This window comes from Hydra vulgaris, chromosome 14 (assembly GCF_038396675.1).
Source record: "Hydra vulgaris chromosome 14, alternate assembly HydraT2T_AEP".
Taxonomy (NCBI): Eukaryota; Metazoa; Cnidaria; class Hydrozoa; order Anthoathecata; family Hydridae; genus Hydra; species Hydra vulgaris.
Window position 1 is genome coordinate 36,555,995 of NC_088933.1, and position 19,557 is coordinate 36,575,551.

A 19,557-nucleotide genomic window follows, 5' to 3' on the forward strand; every position below is an offset into this window, starting at 1 on the left:
TATTTTTTTAATTTTTAATTATAACCATAGCATTTTCATAGTTTTTTTTAAGACTTCTTAAGTGAATAGAAAACTATAATGCAACCTGGTCTAACATTATGATTGCTACCAATGTTGCTTACATCTTCATGTAAGACATCATATTGCATGGTTCTTAGTTTGCTTTGGTTATTTCTATGAAAGACACTGCTCTTCAATTTTAACATATGCATCAGCAGCATATTGCTGAAATAGTTTCTTGCCCTGATTTCTATGTTAATGATGTTCGCAACCCTGAACATTGCATGTTCAGGGTTGCAAACCAATTATGCCATTTCTTGGAAAAAAAGGTGAATAAGTTGTAGGATCTAAGTTAGCTGACATAGTCATAGGATCTAAGTTAATCAATATAACTTCTAAATGACCTTTTGGGTAAATAACTTCCCTGGAAGCAGGTGGAACACCATCTTCTCCAACGAATACAGCTGTAACTTCACTTACTACAGTTTGCAAATAAAACATTTAATTATGTAAACAAAGTTGATTGCGATGTTATTGCTTTCTAAAATTTACTGCTGCAAGTGGGTCAGAGAAAATCAGTTGATAATGTTAGGGAAATATCTTGATCTGGCCTAAGATTACCTACTCAATGAAAAACTTGACCACATATTTTAAAACATGGCGGCCTATGATTCATAGGTTAAACCACATTATCAGTAAATAAAGCAAAATAAAGACAGGCATATTAAATTCTAATATATTAAAAAAAAATAGAATAGTGTCACTTCTTGCTATACAATACATCCTGATTGTCTAGCAGTATTATGTACATTTTGAAAATGATTAATCTTGTCTAGGCCTATCTCTTTTATTTATGTGATAATTACTTTCAACTTGTCTAACCATGATGTTCTAATTTAGGTATAAATTAATTTCTTCTTACCAAGCAGCATTTCTTACATTTTGATGACAATTAATTTCAGCTTGCCTAATCATTTCACTAAACTATCAATTATTTTTAAGTTGATAGTATTTCTTCTAATTACTTATTTAAGCCTAACATCATCTATTTCAATTTCACTATTATCAATAAAAAAAATTAACAGTGGTATTCTACTGTAGTAACAAATAAACGCAGAAGAATTTCAAGAGTTATGACAAGATAATAACAAAGATATTACTTAATAAAAAAAACAAAAACATAATATTGAATCTTACTTAAAACAAAAACATAATATTGAAAAAAAAAATCAAAATGCCTTATGTAATGTAAAGCAATATATTAAAAAAAAAAATCAAATGCAATTACTTTAGAATATATGATATATAAACCTCTACAATTTAACTCATTAGTTTAACCACTGGTTTACCATTATTGTCAAAAATTAACAAAAATTAAAATAATTTATTATTATTATTCAAAATAACAATTTTTAAAATAAAAACAATTTGATTTAGGATTTATTGATATCCATATTTTTTTGGCAATGTTAGTATATTTTTATCTAAAGTAATAAAAAAGATGAAACCATTTAAGAACAAATTTAAAAATCTAAATATATATCCAGATACCTTAAAAAAAAGCATAACACAACATTCTTTTGACAATTTCCAACAAAGTTTTTTTTATTTTTTTCTATACCTTATTTTTTATCTAAGAGAAAATATACATACAGATACAGAGAAATATAAATTATACTGAAATATACGCAAATTTATGTAAATACACTTACATGTCCAATAACAGTCTTATTTTATTTAAAGAAAAGGAAACAGGCTATAAAAATTAGACAACAATAAAAATAAACAAATATACATTTATTATACATATTAGACAACAATAAAAATAGACAAATATAAAAATAACCAACAATAAAAATTTGAATAAACAAACATTTATTTAAATTTTTATTGTATAATTGAACAATGAACAACATCAATTCTTCTTGAAACTAAAAATTTATCAGCTCTAATTTGCTTGCAAATAAATATACATATATCAACCCTAGGTATTAGGAAAAATCAAGATGGCAATAAATTGCCCACCTCAAACTGTTAGAGGTCAGCAAAAAAAGTTTGACATAAAGGGTTTACCATAAAACATAAAGATGAGGTCAGCGATTTTTTGCCGACTTCAATCTTTGAGGTTGGCAGTTAGGTTGGCATTGCCAAATGTTGACCCTAATTCTGAGGGCTGATATATATACATATATCTATATATATACATACATACATACATAAATACATAAATATATAAATACATGCACACATACATACATTCATACATACATACATACATACATACATACATACATACATACATACAATTATTTTTAAGTTTTAATTTTTCAAACTCATTCACAATGCACACAAGACTTCGATTCCATTCACTGATGTGTAATTGAATACTTACCATACCTCAAAACTTTATAGGGAGGTATGTTTATATATATACATATATTATACATATATTTATATGTATATACATACATGTATATATATATATATATATATATATATATATATATATATATAATCTTTAAAAGCCATATCTTGTTATACGATATGTATATAAGTAAATTGATTTTTATAAAAAAGACAGCGTATAACTAATTTTTTAAATATATTTTAGATATAATAACATATTTACAATATTTCGTTGACCTATTGTGGTCAGCGTCATCAGGTAATGAAAAAAACGTTACAAAACAACATAAAACCAACCGTTTAAAAAAGAAGACATTAAAAAGCATAAAATATAAAAACCAATCAAATAATATAATAGTGACGTCAGTTAAATTTTTGTCAAAATTGGTCCCCAAGTTTTAGTTTTCACACTATCCTCGTCATCTCTATTTAGAACAGTTTGCCCAATACGTATCTTGTGTCGAATTCTTGCTTTATTTATCTCCAGGGATTCTCTAACTTTTCTTATCCTGTGTTCTGGAATGACTGCCAAGGTTTTAGGATTCAGCCAATCAAAAGTACCACGCCATGTTCTAGAATGTTCCTTGGCTCCTCGACCATTTTTGATTTTTACAGGCTCTTTGGTGTTCCGCACTTCTTGAAATGATTTTCTTTTTGGTCTCACCAATATATATTCTTCCGCATGAGCATTTAAGCTCGTAAACACCGGGATTCCAGTTTGGTGGTAGTTTTGTTTTGTTGTTGCATAGTATGTTATTTAAATTGGGAGGTGAAGCAAATATAACTCTGATGTTTTGTTTTTTAAGCTCTCTTCGGAGTTTAGGGCCAAAAATAGGTATCTAAGGTAGTTTAACAAACTGCTTATTTAATTGTTTAGATGCAGTATTTTTTGAAGCGCGGTCTAAATAGTTTTTGGTTATTTTAATAAGATTACTTTTGTTATAGCCGTTTTCTAAAAATGTATCTATGAGGAAATCAATTTCTTGTAAGAGGTGTTTTTGGGAGCAGATTTGTTTTGCTCTACAAAGAAACTTTTTGAAGACGCCAGTAATTATGCTTGGGTTGATGTTAGAGTTTGGTTTTATTTGAACATTGGTTATCGCATCCTTACGGTGTATTTGAAATTCATAAAATCCGCTCATTGTATTTGTAATAGATATATCTAAAAAGTTAAGTTGTTTTTTTCCGTTTTCAAGTTTAACGGTATATTTTATGGAGGGGTTTTGTTCATTTAAAGATTTTAGGAACAGTTCTTGTTTTTCTTTCGAATCGAAGCGAGCTTTTTTTTCTATATTTTGCAAAAATGCTTCAGCCATGACTACCATCAACGATAAACCAATTGGACCTGAATTAGGTAAAACTCGGATTTTATCTTCATATAAAAAGTAACACTTGCTTAGTGAAAGTTCAATTGACTGGTGTATATCTAAAAGAGTTAATTTAGTCCTAGTTTTAAAATCCTCTAAATCATCGTTCAATATGCTAATAATAACCGGTATTGCTTCATCGATTGGTACAGATGGATATAAAATTTTTTCGTACGTAATGGACTTTTTATTTTAAACGAATTTGGAATTATTTTTTTTGATGTACATTTTTGAAGAAAAACAAGTTGATTGTTCGAAAAAAACAGAAAATATAATGAATACAGAAAAAAATTATTAGTTCACGCTCAAAACGAAGCAAAAGAAAGATTATATTCAAGTAAGAAATAATTGATGAATTAAATTTATATCTCCAATCACAAGTTAGATCTAATGATTATGAGTTAATTAATAACATAACAAATAGAATCTATGGAATGGTTAAAGCACACAAACCAGAAAAAAACTACCCAATGTGTCCTGTTGTTTCCACTATTAACACACCACCTTATGGAACATCAGAGTATCTGGTTAAAATCATTCAACCAACATTAAATAAAAATATAGTTTGGCTAATTAGTTCAAGTAGTTTTGTCAACGATGCTAAAGAATGGAAGATAGACCCTAATGAAATTCAAGTTTTATTTGATGTAGTAAATTTATATCCATCTGTACCAATCGATGAAGCAATACCGGTTATTATTAGCATATTGAACGATGATTTAGAGGATTTTAAAACTAGGACTAAATTAACTCTTTTAGATATACACCAGTCAATTGAACTTTCACTAAGCAAGTGTTACTTTTTATATGAAGATAAAATCCAAGTTTTACCTAATTCAGGTCCAATTGGTTTATCGTTGATGGTAGTCATGGCTGAAGCATTTTTGCAAAATATAGAAAAAAAAGCTCGCTTCGATTCGAAAGAAAAACAAGAACTGTTCCTAAAATCTTTAAATGAACAAAACCCCTCCATAAAATATACCGTTAAACTTGAAAACGGAAAAAAACAACTTAACTTTTTAGATATATCTATTACAAATACAATGAGCGGATTTTATGAATTTCAAATACACCGTAAGGATGCGATAACCAATGTTCAAATAAAACCAAACTCTAACATCAACCCAAGCATAATTACTGGCGTCTTCAAAAAGTTTCTTTGTAGAGCAAAACAAATCTGCTCCCAAAAACACCTCTTACAAGAAATTGATTTCCTCATAGATACATTTTTAGAAAACGGCTATAACAAAAGTAATCTTATTAAAATAACCAAAAACTATTTAGACCGCGCTTCAAAAAATACTGCATCTAAACAATTAAATAAGCAGTTTGTTAAACTACCTTAGATACCTATTTTTGGCCCTAAACTCCGAAGAGAGCTTAAAAAACAAAACATCAGAGTTATATTTGCTTCACCTCCCAATTTAAATAACATACTATGCAACAACAAAACAAAACTACCACCAAACTGGAATCCCGGTGTTTACGAGCTTAAATGCTCATGCGGAAGAATATATATTGGTGAGACCAAAAAGAAAATCATTTCAAGAAGTGCGGAACACCAAAGAGCCTGTAAAAATCAAAAATGGTCGAGGAGCCAAGGAACATTCTAGAACATGGCGTGGTACTTTTGATTGGCTGAATCCTAAAACCTTGGCAGTCATTCCAGAACACAGGATAAGAAAAGTTAGAGAATCCCTGGAGATAAATAAAGCAAGAATTCGACACAAGATACGTATTGGGCAAACTGTTCTAAATAGAGATGACGAGGATAGTGTGAAAACTAAAACTTGGGGACCAATTTTGACAAAAATTTAACTGACGTCACTATTATATTATTTGATTGGTTTTTATATTTTATGCTTTTTAATGTCTTCTTTTTTAAACGGTTGGTTTTATGTTGTTTTGTAACGTTTTTTTCATTACCTGATGACGCTGACCACAATAGGTCAACGAAATATTGTAAATATGTTATTATATCTAAAATATATTTAAAAAATTAGTTATACGCTGTCTTTTTTACAAAAATCAATTTATTTGTATATATATATATGTATATGTATATATATATATGTATATCTATCTATATATATATATATATATATATACATATATATATATATATGTATATATATATATATATATATATATATATATATATATATATATATATATATTTTTTTTTTTTTTTGTTTTGTTTTTTTGTTATTCACCTCCTCAAGGCCAAGAAGGCCACTACAGATGAGGAGGCTACTTAATAGTGGTTATAACCCTCTCTCAACTCTATAAATCCGAAACACGAACCTCGACAAACAAGGCCGCTGCGCAGAGGAGCAAGTTGAGCGCGGTACTACCAGGGATGTGGTGGGGATCGAACTAGGAACCTCTCGCTTATGAAGCGAGCGCTTTACCACTACACCACTACCGCATATATATATATATATATATATATATATATATATATATATATATATATATATATATATATATATATATATATATATATACATATAGACAAACAACTATAAATGCATGTATAGATAAACATTCTGATGTTGCGCTAAAATAGCCTGCTGCTAGGGTCTTCAATACATACATCGACTCTTTTGGCCTGCTGCTGCAAAGAATATTAAGGATTTGGCTTGGGGTAGCAATCTTTACTTTCATTATTATTTGTTTTGTTTTTCTTTTTCTGAGGATATCTATATTCATTTTGTATTTAATATCTATATTTTCAGTAAATGAAAATGCAAAAAAAAAAAAAAATTTCTTAAAAGATCAAAAAATGTCTGAAAAAGTCAGAACATACTAGAAACAGGTCAGTAATATTAACATAAAACATACTAGAAACAGGTCAGTAATATTAAAAAAAATCAAAAAACAAAAAGCCTTTATAGTTTACTAGTCTCCTGTGCCAAATAAAGATAATTTGGATTTTTTTTATGTTGACACTGAAATACGATTTGGTTTTTTTATTTAGTATATTTTAAACATTATGTAATAAAATTTTATATTTTTCATAGAGACAAAGGTGGCACATTTTTGTTGTTAGATTGTAGGATTTGCAACATTTTATAATAGGCTTTATCTTTGGTCTTTTAAACTCCATATCTCCTTAGAGAGTTCTTAAAGAGTTATTTCCTTAAAGAGTATTGTTTCTATACTTAACTGATGCAAATGATTTCAGATGGTTTAAATCTCATTATTTAAATGGTGTTTGACTAATGCCAAAATAAACTTTTTTATTATGTTCATGATCACTGAAACTTACAGTTACTCGATAGACAATATAGTTTGACAAACACTGGTTCTTTAATGGGCGAAACGCTTTATCCATGATTTTTGTTGTGCAAAATTTTGTAATGACATTTATGCTGTACAGAGGATTATACCAAATGATACTACATTTACAATGCGTTTTTTTTATTATTTTTGATTTAAGATTGTGGTAGATAGGTAAGCTTTGCTTACTATCTACCACAATCTTAAATCTATATGAGTTTTTTCATACAGTGGAATAGCCTTTTTGAACTCCATAAAATTTTCAATAGAAATTCTATTAAGATTTACAACAGTTGCATGCCTAACCTAAAGTTCATCATAAATTCACATAATTGCAAAGTTTTGCACAACAAAAATCACTTAAAAAACAAGCCATGTAATAGCGTGGATAAAACATTTTGCCCACTGAATAACCAGTGTTTGTCCAACTATATTGTCTATCAAGCAACTGTAAGTTCCAGTGATCACGAACATAATAAAAAGTATATTTTGGCATTAGTTAAACACCATTTAAATTAAGAAATCATTTGCATCAGTAAAAGATATATAGAAATGACACAGAACTTACTAAGTAAATATAGAGCTTAAAAAACGAAAAGCCTATTATAAAACGGGAAATTATTAAGTTTTGCAAACCCTAATCTAACTACTAAATTAGATTAATATGAATTTAGAATTGTGAATATGTAAAATGCATGTTTTTTTATTATTATTTTTTATTTACTATTAAAATAATAAAATAAATAAAAAATGTTTCTTACATTGTTTCTTACATGTTAGTTATTCTAATAATGTTAGTAGTTCCTACATGTTAGTTTACCTTCTATGGCTAGTAGAGTGTTGAAGATGTGTTTTCTATATTAGATGTTAAAGTTTTTTGTTAGGCTAAACTTGTTGTTTTGTTATCTTGTTCTATAAGTTTCATCTTTTCTCTTCCAGTAACTTCCAACTCTAATAATAATAATAGTGGTCGCTTGCAGCCTTGTTGAAAGTGTTCAAAAAAAAAAAAACTATTTTAATTTTATTTATTATGGTTATAAAATGTGCAATTTAATAATTATAAAATGTGTTTAGATTTTGGTTTGGAGGACAAACTTTGATTCAATTGATTATGTTGATGGTATTTTTATTTTTGTTTATATCATTTATCTTTAGTTCATTTTATGTAATAATTATTAATCTTCATTTTCTATAATTTTGTTTTTTGATTTTTTATGATTTTTATTTGATCATTTTTATATTGTTTTTAGTTTTACAAGCACATCGACAAAACAGCAAATCATCACACTGTCACGCGCCTGATCATCCGCCCCCAATCAACCACCATCCACCCCCAAAGGAAGTAAAGGAGGTTTATTTTTTATTTAAAAACTATTGCTTGAAATAAAATTTTTATAAATTTTATCCTAATTATTTTTTTGTTTAAATTTGTTTATTATATTCTTATGTGTTTTTAAATTGCCTATAAGTTATTAAATACAACAATTCAAGAGCAGAAAATACTTTTAGTTAAAATTTTATGATGAAAATATACAACTTGCACTTTTCACTTTGTTTAGATAAGTATTAACAGTGAACTTCCTGATCTTGAAACCTCTCATCCTTCTATTATGGATGTTGGTCCTGCTCTTTTCTCGGTTTCTCAGGTGTGGTAAAAGTTTATTTCTTTAAGAAGCAGTCTAATTTAAATGAAATTTTGTTGGTTCGTAAAAGTTTGTAATCAATATGTAATTAAAAATTTTATGTTAATTTAGATTTAATAGGTTTTTGGTCTGTAAACTGTGCTATTAACTTTTGGTCTGTAAACTGTGGTACTAACTTTAAGTCTATGTAATTTTTCTAATGTCTATCCAATTTTTGGTTGTGCTTAAAGGGTTTTCTTGTTTTACTGAAACAGTGACCTCTTTATTAGTTTCTTTATATTAAATCTTTTTTATCAGATCACTGTAACTTTTGCAGGTTGGTAACTAGATGGCAAGTTTCAAATACAGTTGGTTCCTGAAATTTGCAATATGATATGGAGGTTTTTGTAGATGAAAGTTAAAGTAGACCAATCTTTTGAGTCAGTAGAACAATGTTTTGAATCTTTTGAACAATCTTTTGAATTAGTATAACAATCTTTTAATTCTAACTACTCAGCAAGTTGTTTAACAAACAAACAAAAAATTGTTGTATTTTTATTATAATCTTAAATGTGTGTTAGGAATGCATTACTACATTTAAAATTAAAAAAAGGCAAGTCTAACTGCAATCAATTTCGGTTGATACATATTAGTCACTATTTCAATTTCAATATTTTATGTTCTTTGCTTTTGCTGATTTAAGATCTTCAGAAAATGATTTTCAGTTGAAAAATTTCAATTTCAATTCTTTTAGTTTTTTGAATCTTTGCGATTGCGATATTTATGGATATCGTATAAAAAGAAAAGTTGTTACCTAGCCGCGCATGCGCATTTGCTCTTTTTTCTTAGTCATAATCTGTTTGTTCTTCAGCTTTGTTGAAGATTCATGTAAGTTGATATATATGGCTGGTTGTTTTCGTTTTTTGCTGCTAATAACAGAGGGTTGCTAAAACTCTAATAAATAAATATTTTATTACAAATAGTAAATTTTTTTTATGTTATGGTTTAGCCGAACGGCCGAGATTACTCACATTTGATAGTTGGAGATGATAGAAACTCTCCAGAACTTTTTCCTGATGGTCGAAGTTCCACAACCTCTTTGGAAAGAAGAGATATACCGCCACAGCTTTCAGAAACTTTGGAGCATATTGTTGCTCAGTTGGATGTTATTACTCAGGTGAGCTGGGTAGTCGAGTTGAATAAAAAATTTAATTTATTTGATTGATTTCATTTCTGGTAATTTCTGAGAACTTATAAGTTATTTTGTAATTATTGACGTTTTGACACTTTAGACTGTTTCCATTTTGGAGCAAAGGCTAACCATGTGTGAAAACAAACTTCGCGAGTGTTTAAACAACCAGCAAAAAATAATTTCTTCAAATAAAACGTAGTAAACACTTTTATTATTTTTTTTTTTTGTTTAAGAATCCAAGTTTAAATTTCGGCAACCAATTTACATAACTATAAAAAGAAAATGTTAAATAATAAGACTTACAAAAATAAAACTTTTTTCTTAAGTTTATATATTAATTTAACGTTTATTGTATAATTTATATGTTGTATTTACATTTCTTATATTACTTGTAATTATAAAATAATAAAGATGAAATATTTTTAACAAAAAATAACCTGTCTTAGCAAAATGTCACCTTTAGCTATTAGCTATGGAAAAGATTAACTAATAATAAATAATAGATAGAATTAAAAAAATAGTGCAGCTATGTCAAGAAGGGATCGCTAAAAAAAATTATTTAATTATTAAAGGTCCCGTGGAAACGCTTTTTTATTGGTTTTTTGAACGCCTATATGAAACGGTGGCCGAACGTTTTTCTAAAGACCTTTTTTTAAGGGTTTCACAAAAACATTTTTTATTAATTTTTATTATGCCAAATGATACACTTTTACGTTTTGTAAAATCGTCCCATGAACGTTTTTTTTTTTAATTTATAAGTTAACTTGAGTAAATAACTTATGTTATACAGGGAAAAAAATCTTTCACAAATGCATATTTATGTGTAACAACAAAGATCCGGTGGAGACTTTTCTAAAGTTTTGATTTATTTATATAATTTTGTATTTATAATGTAAGCATACAAAAGTGTATATACATACGCAACGTGAGCGTACTCTTCGAATGATAGCCTATCAACTTATCGACCAAATCGAATTTTGTTGTTTGTGACACTAATGTTTCTTAAAAAAAAATTAACATAGAAATCTTTAATGTTTTTCGCTAATACATATGTAGGTGTTACATAAACACATTTTTACTTAGGGTAAATTCTAAACATTACGTTTAGTTTATTTAACATATATATATATATATACATTCCAAAGGTGGGCGAAAAAACGGATGAGTGGAAACTCGCCTAAGTACAAATTTTTTTTACAAAAAAGTAGTTTATCTTGAAAATAGTACTTTTCGAAAACGATACTTTCTAAACAATGGCAATTGCTTGGTTTGCGAAAAAATGCACATGCGTGGTTTGTTCTTAATTATAACTTTTTTTTAGGTCTGCTCTCATCCTCTAAATGCGTTTTATGTAATAAAATAAAACTAGAATTTAAAAATTTTCGAAAAAAAATATTTTTAGGGGTATCCCAAGACCCTTTAGCATCAGAAGGGTCCCTATAACTATCAAAAAAATAGTTCTTTCAAAGTATATCATGTTGGCTCTCAAAAGAAGCGAAATTATATAAAACCATCAAAAATAATCATCATTTTATAAAAAACATTGAGAAAAAAAAAATTATAACAAAATTTTTTTTTTAAATGCATATTTTTAGTTTAAAAATGTCATTTTCATTCAAATCTAAAATAATTATTTTTTTATAAAATGATTTTCATTTAACACTTTCATCAATAAAGACTCATAAGAAATTGCTTTGTTCTTATAAGAACATTGAGCGCTTTATTTTGTAGGATACATTTTAAAATTGTTTATATATATGTGTGTGTATATATATATATATATATATATATATATATATATATATATATATATATATATATATATATATATATATATATATATATATATATACAGTGCTCGAAATGGGAAAAAAAAAGTAGCGGGATGGTTTTTAATATTTTCTAATCACCATCCCACCTTATCCTGAAATTATAGATTTCGTATTTTGTGTAGATTAAATAAAGGAATTATAAATCCCTAGAGTATCCCTATAGTAAAAAACCTATATTAAAAAAACAACTTGAGGTCCGTTATATTCTTAAGAGACTGTCACCGTAAATTATTGAGTTGAGTATCACATTAAACGTCATTAAGCAATCAAAAAACAATGGTATATTTAAACATTTTGTTTTTAAACAAGTCTAATTTTTTTGTATTTACCAATTTTTAAATAATTGAAAAAAAATTCGGTCAGAATATCTTCCAAAATATTTCACTTTCATTTATAGACTTTAATGCCGGCGCGTCACAATTCCTAAAATTAGCATCACGATATCCTTTTCCAAACCACTTAATGACATAATCCTTTGGATCGAAATGCGTAATTGGTGGACCTACTAAAGAAATGAACATTAAACTCGACACAGTTTTTATTAATAAAGAGTTTCGCAAGGAAGATAAGATTATATTCATAGTAGAAAAAGAACGCTCACATTCAGCTGTTGAAACAATCAAGGTATTTATAGCAGTTCTCAGAGGCTGAAGATCATTAGGGGTTTTATTACAGTCACCAGTGGAAATGTATTCACGAAACCCTTGGACTGTCGTAATTTCACAAATATTTAAAGTTTTTGCTAATTGTCTAATATCGTTATCTCCAAAGCATGGATCTTGATCTGCAAACCATTGTAGCTTATCAAAAATTTGTAAATTTTTTATTAAATTATCGTATTTTTCTTTGTTTGGATCATTTTCTTTGTCTTGTAAAGATTTATGCGCAGCTCTAGTTGTAAACATTCTAGAATCAAGATTTTCACTTAGTTTACTAAAAAATTCATTTTGATTAATTTTAGAAACTTTTCCGATCTGTAGTTTGACGCCTTTAAATTCAAACTTTTCTGCTGCAAGCTGCGTTTGCGAATAATATTCACCTGAATTATTTCTCATTGATTGAAATATATGGTATTTTAAGGTGATAAGCCGATGTGCATCAGGTAAAGAAGCCTGCCTATCTTGTAATTTTTTAGAAAGATGTTCTAGTTCTATTAAAGCATCTAGCATTAGTCCCATGTTGAGTATGAAATTGATATCACACAATTCATTTTTAAGACCTGCATAATGGGCTCTATCTCCTCCATTACGCCTTATATCCAATGAAGATTCATGAAAGCGTTGATACAATGCAGCATAATTATTCCAAACAGCCATCACAGATCGAACGCTAGACGACACCCATTTAGTGCCTAGAATTCGCCCAATGGAATTTAGTTTTACACTTAAAGCCATAGCAACAGTTTCCAGCTCTTTTTTGTTTTTAGGAGATGCACTGTAAATGGAATATAATTTATCAAAAAAGCTTTTCATGTGACAAATTGGTAAGATATCGCGCACTACATCATTTACTGCTAACTCTAGTGGATGCTTGGCAACGTTAAGGAGTATGGCGAAATAAAAGAAAAAAAACAACAATCAATGAGGAAAAAGCTTTCAAGCCATAAACTAACAGTTGCACACGAAAAGGCTTGTAAAATTATTCCTCAGTCCAAAAAAAACACCATAGAGCTGTTTAGTTCAAAAATGCAGATCAATCAGCACGAAACTACCTACCTCATATTTCGCACTGTTTATCACATTGCAAAAATGAATCGTCCATTTTCTGATTTGAAAGAACTAATATTATTACAGGTAGAAAATGGTTTAGACATGGGACGTATTTTACAATCTAATCACGCATGCGCTGATATTGTTTATCACATTTCAAATGAAATGCGCACTAAGCTTGTAAAATATATTCTTCATAACGGTAATAAAGTAGGGTTTATGATAGACGAATCTACCACGATGAGCAAAAAGTCTGCTCTGTCAATCTGCTTGAGAGTGAACATTCCAGAAATAAATATTGTCAATAGTATTTATTTTGATCTTCTCGAATTAACAAATAGAGAAGCCTCGTCTATTGCAAACTCTTTTATATGTGCTTTACACGATTTTGGTTTTGACAACAATTTTTGTTAAAACCAAAATCGTGTAAAGCACATATAAATTGGGTGTCTTTTGCATGTGATGGTGCTTCTAATATGCTTGGCAAAAAGGCAGGCGTGGCCCAGTTACTTTTGAATCAGTTTCCTAATTTGATTTTATGGCATTGTAGCAGTCACCGATTCGCTAGCCAATTTTATTCCTTGAGATTTTTCGGCACCTAAATTATTTGCTGACTTACAAACAGAACAACCAAGACTTGTTAATGAAACTGTCAACCAGTCAAATGTTTTTAATTTCTCCTTTGACTGTAAATCAGACCAGTAATCTGGAAAAATACCATCACATTGAGGAAAGGATTGACAAGTTTCAATACTCGAAAAATCTGTCACTTCTTTATTTATTTCAGTGTCATTTTCCAAATTACTTTTAGAACTATCACTGCTTAATTTTCTTTTCCTTCCGCTTGCTAGCCATTTATCCATATTTATAATAAGTAAATTGTTTTTAAATCATAACATTTAATGTTAAGTAAATCTACTGTGTACTATATTTTATTTCACCAAAGAAAAACTCTAATGATAATTTAACGGAAAAAAAAACCAACGTCGCTTTTTGTTGCTTGGTAACTTTTTATTTAAAATACAAAAGAAAAGTTTTATAATTATCGATTTAGTTTTTGAACTTTCTACCGCAAATTTTTAAATAACAGCTAAGACTTTAGTTCGTTTAAATTCGCATATTGTCGCAAACTTTAAAATTGTTTTTACAAGTTTATTTATAGGAGGAAAATAAAATAAAATTTCCATTAATTTATTATGCACCGGGATGGCATCCCACCCCAAAATATGCATTAAAAAAGGAGTGGGATGGTTTTAAAAATTTAAAAAGGTAACGGGATGGCATCCCGCCTCACTTCGAGCACTGTATATACATATATATTTGGTTTTTGCAGGAGCAAATAAATGCACGAGCTATGAACTGCCAGGTCTATTTTAGTCTGTCTAAAATAGACTTGGCAGGCTACGCGATATGCGCAATCTGATTGGCTAATTTTAAAAGAGAGGCTTTAGCGCCTATGTCAAAATCAAAACAAATGTCAAAAAGCTTAAAATGGAATTGAATAATCGCTTAAAAAATCAAATAATAATAACCAAAAATGTATGACTTTTTTATCAAATTTTGAACAATGTAGTACTTATACTTTTACAAAACTTTGCAACTCAAAACATCTGTGATTTTTATAATATCTATTTAAGAACAAATCAATCAATCATTTTATTTCACTTTATAAAGTAAATACAAAGTTAGGATCAGTCACAGTTATATAACTGACAAAAACGCGACGACCTACAAATATTCATTGTAAATTTGACAAAATGTATAACATATTACTAGTACAGGAATATTATCAGGTAATATAATAATAATATTATAATAATAAAAAACAAAAACACTAAAAATAATTTAAAAAAAAAAAGCTAAAAATAATAAATAACGGGCTTATAAATAGAACGATAATAATACAGTAACAAGATATAGCAATAGCATGTTATTTAAGAAAAGAGGCAAAAACAACTTGAATTTTACAGGTACAAAGGATAAGGTCAAAGCGACATGAAAATCAATTATTGAGATAAATAACACAGCTTCACTTATTATTTTTGTCTTGGATAAATTCCTTGACTTTGTTGATGAAGAGAGCTCTAACTACTTTTTTTAGATACGTTGTCTTCAAATTATCATTAAATCATGGAGCTATCTTCAGAGGGAAGATAATTCCATGATCTAATGACATTAATGCCATACTTAAGTGTTTGTTTTAATGGTATTACAAGATTGTTACATGATGCTGATCTAAGATTATGGCAATGACTTTTATTAACAAATTTATAATAACTATTGAAGCTTATTGGTAAGTTATTATGCAAACTGTCCCATACAAGTGTGCAATTCAGTAGGAATAATAGATCTTTAAGATACATAGTTTTAATAGATTTTAGAGTCAAATCTATTAGATTGGAAATGTCTTCTGTTTTGAAGGCTTTTTATGCTCTTTGTATGCTTTGACTGATTTTGCCCCCAAATCTGACAACGATAAAGCAAATAAGAGTTAATTATAGCATACCATATATTTATGAGAGTCAAAGATTTAAAAAAGTAGTTTGTTTTGCTAATGGTTTTTATAATTACAAGACAAAAAAGACAACCATTGTAACAAAATATAAACCAGATAGTGAAACTTGACTATAATGTGATTCTCATACGATAGGTTTTTATAACTATTTTTTCATAACAGCTACATAATTTACCAGGTAATATCAATATAATATTAATAACTTAGTATGATTTATTTCACATATATCCAATCATTCAGCGAAAAAAATATTTTTAAAAACTCCCTGATTTTTTTTTCAGAACTTTAAACTAATTACTCCCAATTTAAGTTTGAAAATATTGCTTATTGGTTGTTATAGCTAGCCCAAGCAATTAGCAATACTCTCAAATTAAAAGCAACTGTAAGCAAGAACTGATTTGGATTATTTTAATCTTTGGTAATTTAGTAATAAAAGATAAGAAAACATTGTGGCATATATATATATATATATATATATATATATATATATATATATATATATATATATATATATATATATATATATATATATATATATATATAACGGGTGATGCGGAAGTTATCGGACAAATCATATTTTCATTATTTGAGCATAATAATTAGTTTTTGTGGTTTTATGCATAAACATAAACGTTCTATAAAACATAAACTTTATTATTTGAAACACAATTATTTAAAATGAGGTTAAATGCAGCTGAACGAGAATCTTTTCGAAAGCGACTAAAAATGTTTTTCGTAAACAAACCTAATATAAAAAAAAAAAATCGTAAATCATTTTGAAAAGGAAGGATTTGCTCGAAGTACAATATATGATAACCTAAAAAGACTTAAAACTGTTCAATTGTTTTCTGATAGAAAGCACCCTGGTTGTCCGACATCCTGGACTAGAGAAAAGAAAGCCGAATTAACGAGACTTGTCAACAATCGAAAAGGGGTCAGTCAGAGAAAAATAGCTATTAAATTCGGTGTAAATCAATCGACAATTGGTCGTCAGTTAAAAAAAATGAATATTAAATATAGAAAACGTGAAAAGACTCCAAAATACACTGTAGAACAACAAGTAAAGGCAAAGAAAAGAATCAGGAAACTAGTTAACCAACTCTATAACACAAAATTGCTTCTAGTCATCGATGGCGAAAAATAGTTTTGTTTTGCAAGGGACAACATGCCTGGAAATTCTGGATACTAAACAAATAACAAAAAGACATGCCCAGAAAGTGTTCGTTTTATAGAAAAAGAGAAATTTCCAAAAAAATTATTAACGTGGATAGCCATATCTGACCGTGGTATGTCCGAGCCATTGTTTCGCACTTCCAAGGCTGTAGCGATCAATTCATCAATCTATATTAATGAATGTTTAGAAAAACGACTTCTTCCATTTATTCACAAGTATCATGGAGACTTTAAATATTTATTTTGGCCAGATTTAGCAAGTTCTCATTATTCTAAAGATTCTCTAAATTGGATGGACCAATATGTCTATTACGTTGATAAAGAATCCAATCCCCCAAATGTGCCTCAAGCACGACCAATCGAAAATTTTTGGGGACATTTGGCACAGAAGGTTTACGAGGGAGATTGGCAAGCTTCAACAGAGCAAGTTTTGATTGATCGCATTAAACTAAAACTACAAGAAATTGATTTAAACTTTTTACAGTCGCATATGAAAGGCGTCAGAGCAAAATTGAGATCAATTGCAGATGGTGGTGTTTTTTCATATAAAAAATAATATTTTTTTATCAAAAGATAAATGCTTTATTAAAAAAAAAAAATAGTAGTTTGTTTTTTTATCTATAGTATAAGTATAAGCAAAAGTCTATGATGTCTGCAAGTGTGTTTTGAGATAGTGATTTGATTGCCAAAAAGAATAACTCTTACTTGTCACATCTTTATGAAGAACTAAGTGTAATAAGGTAGAAACAAGAAAAATTAAAAACATACAAATTCATGTTATAGTTTATTTTAATTTCAAGAATCAATACATATAAAACACATGTTTGTTGATATATGGCTGTTTACCTGAACAAAAATTGGTTATTGTATTCTCTATTTGGTACAAAAACGTTTACCCGCTAATAGTAACTGATGGTAAATAATATCAAATTAAGCAACAAATTTTGATAAATTTTATGCTTATTATTCTATCAATTTATTTTACATAAGGTACTCCTGAAAGAAAAAAAAGATCTAGAAAAATCAAAAAAAAATTAAAAATGTATTCTGTATTTTCAAATTATATGAATAATTTTGTTATGTAATTTTTGGTATAACTAATAAAATCAAGTGTACTTTTTTTGATTTTTTGTGAATATCTCTTGTTTAAAGATATAAAAATTTGATACTCGTTGCTAGCTTGTAATATTAAAGCTTATATGTAACTGTACTAAAGAACTGTTCAGTAGAAAAACAAATAAATATTACTTCTTTTGTTAAAATTTCAAATAGATTTTTAATATCCAATTGTCATCCTGTTATCAAATAATATTGACCTATTTTCAAATAGATTATTAAATCCAATTGTCATCCAGTTATAAAACTTAATATAAGTTAAAACATCCTGCCAAACATTTTTAAAATTTTCGCAAAGTGGTTAAAGGATGTTTTATCAGAGATAAGTAATGAAAAATTTATATGTACTCTTAATCAGCCTTAAAATTCAGGTTAAAAAGTAACATCTTCAGAACTCATAGAATTACATGAAACATGTTAGCTAGTTCTGTAAAACAGCTCTGCCTTTAAGCTAAACCTTTACAATTAACAAATTGGTATAAGATGCAGTTACGAGATTAGAACAACCTCTGCTCCAGCCTAAAATTTACATTTGCATACTTTAAGTACTTTACTAGTAGTCTGGTACAACTGCATATAAACTTTGTATTGAGTATGTCTCTAAGAACAGGGACATTACATTTGACGAGAAACACATTTAGAAATCTTTTCACATTTACAATTTAGCTTATACATATTTGTTTTGATATAGTTAATTTATTACCTGATGGACTAACTCTTAACGTACCACATCTTAATGGAGAACCAAGAGTAGAAATAAGAAAAATTGCACACATGCAAATTTACATTGAGTACTTCAACAGTTTATATATACAAAACACATTTTATAATAACAAAAACACATAGCATGGCAAATGACTTTGTTCTTTTTTCCAAAAATTTTCTTTTTTTTTCTTCATAACTCTTTTTCCATTAAAATGTTTAACTTTTACCACTTAATTTGATTTTTTTAAACCATTTTTTTTTTCAAATATTACCAAAAAAAATTTATTTAACTTCAATACTTTTTTTTGCTTTTAATTTCAGAGTTTATATGTAACAGTACAAAAAATTACTGTTTAGACAAACATATAAATTTTACTTCTTTTGTTAAATTTTCAAATAGAGTATTAATATCCAATTGTCATTTTTTACATATAAGTTAATGTAGCCTGCAAAAGTTTTTCTAAACCTTCAAAAAGTGTTAAATGGTTAAGGACAAGGTTTTATTAAAGTTATGTAATAAAAAAAAAAAACATATCAGTCTCCTCAAAACTAAGGTTGAAACAAAACATGAAAACAAAATCTCCTTAGAGTTCATATATTGATATGGAACAAATAAGTTAGTTTTGCAATAAGTATAA

General features: G+C 28.0%; 2 protein-coding genes across 3 annotated transcripts in view; one reads left to right on the forward strand and one right to left on the reverse strand.

Moving 5' to 3' along the window:
• Positions 1 to 10,305, forward strand: part of LOC100209845 (POC1 centriolar protein homolog A) — a 56,503-nt gene extending 46,198 nt beyond the window's left edge. Inside the window, exons 13-17 of one of the 2 annotated variants that reach the window (XM_065818425.1) lie at positions 8,130 to 8,175; positions 8,306 to 8,406; positions 8,615 to 8,701; positions 9,687 to 9,854; positions 9,970 to 10,075. In XM_065818425.1, the coding sequence (XP_065674497.1) occupies positions 8,130 to 8,175; positions 8,306 to 8,406; positions 8,615 to 8,701; positions 9,687 to 9,854; positions 9,970 to 10,068 (501 nt within the window). In that variant the 3' untranslated portion in view covers positions 10,069 to 10,075. Of the gene's footprint in view, positions 1 to 8,129; positions 8,176 to 8,305; positions 8,407 to 8,614; positions 8,702 to 9,686; positions 9,855 to 9,969 lie in introns of both variants that reach the window. The other variant, XM_065818426.1, reaches the window with a different exon arrangement.
• Positions 10,306 to 12,060: 1,755 nt separating this feature from the next.
• Positions 12,061 to 13,173, reverse strand: LOC136091094 (E3 SUMO-protein ligase KIAA1586-like). Its single transcript, XM_065818079.1, has one exon. It carries the CDS (start codon positions 13,171 to 13,173, stop codon positions 12,061 to 12,063), a length of 1,113 nt encoding a protein of 370 aa, XP_065674151.1.
• Positions 13,174 to 19,557: the final 6,384 nt, after the last annotated feature.

What these genes read in the sequence shown, in the direction of transcription:
- LOC136091094 (XM_065818079.1), bottom strand. Translation starts at nt 13,173, where the DNA reads ATGAAAAGCTTTTTTGATAAATTATATTCCATTTACAGTGCATCTCCT.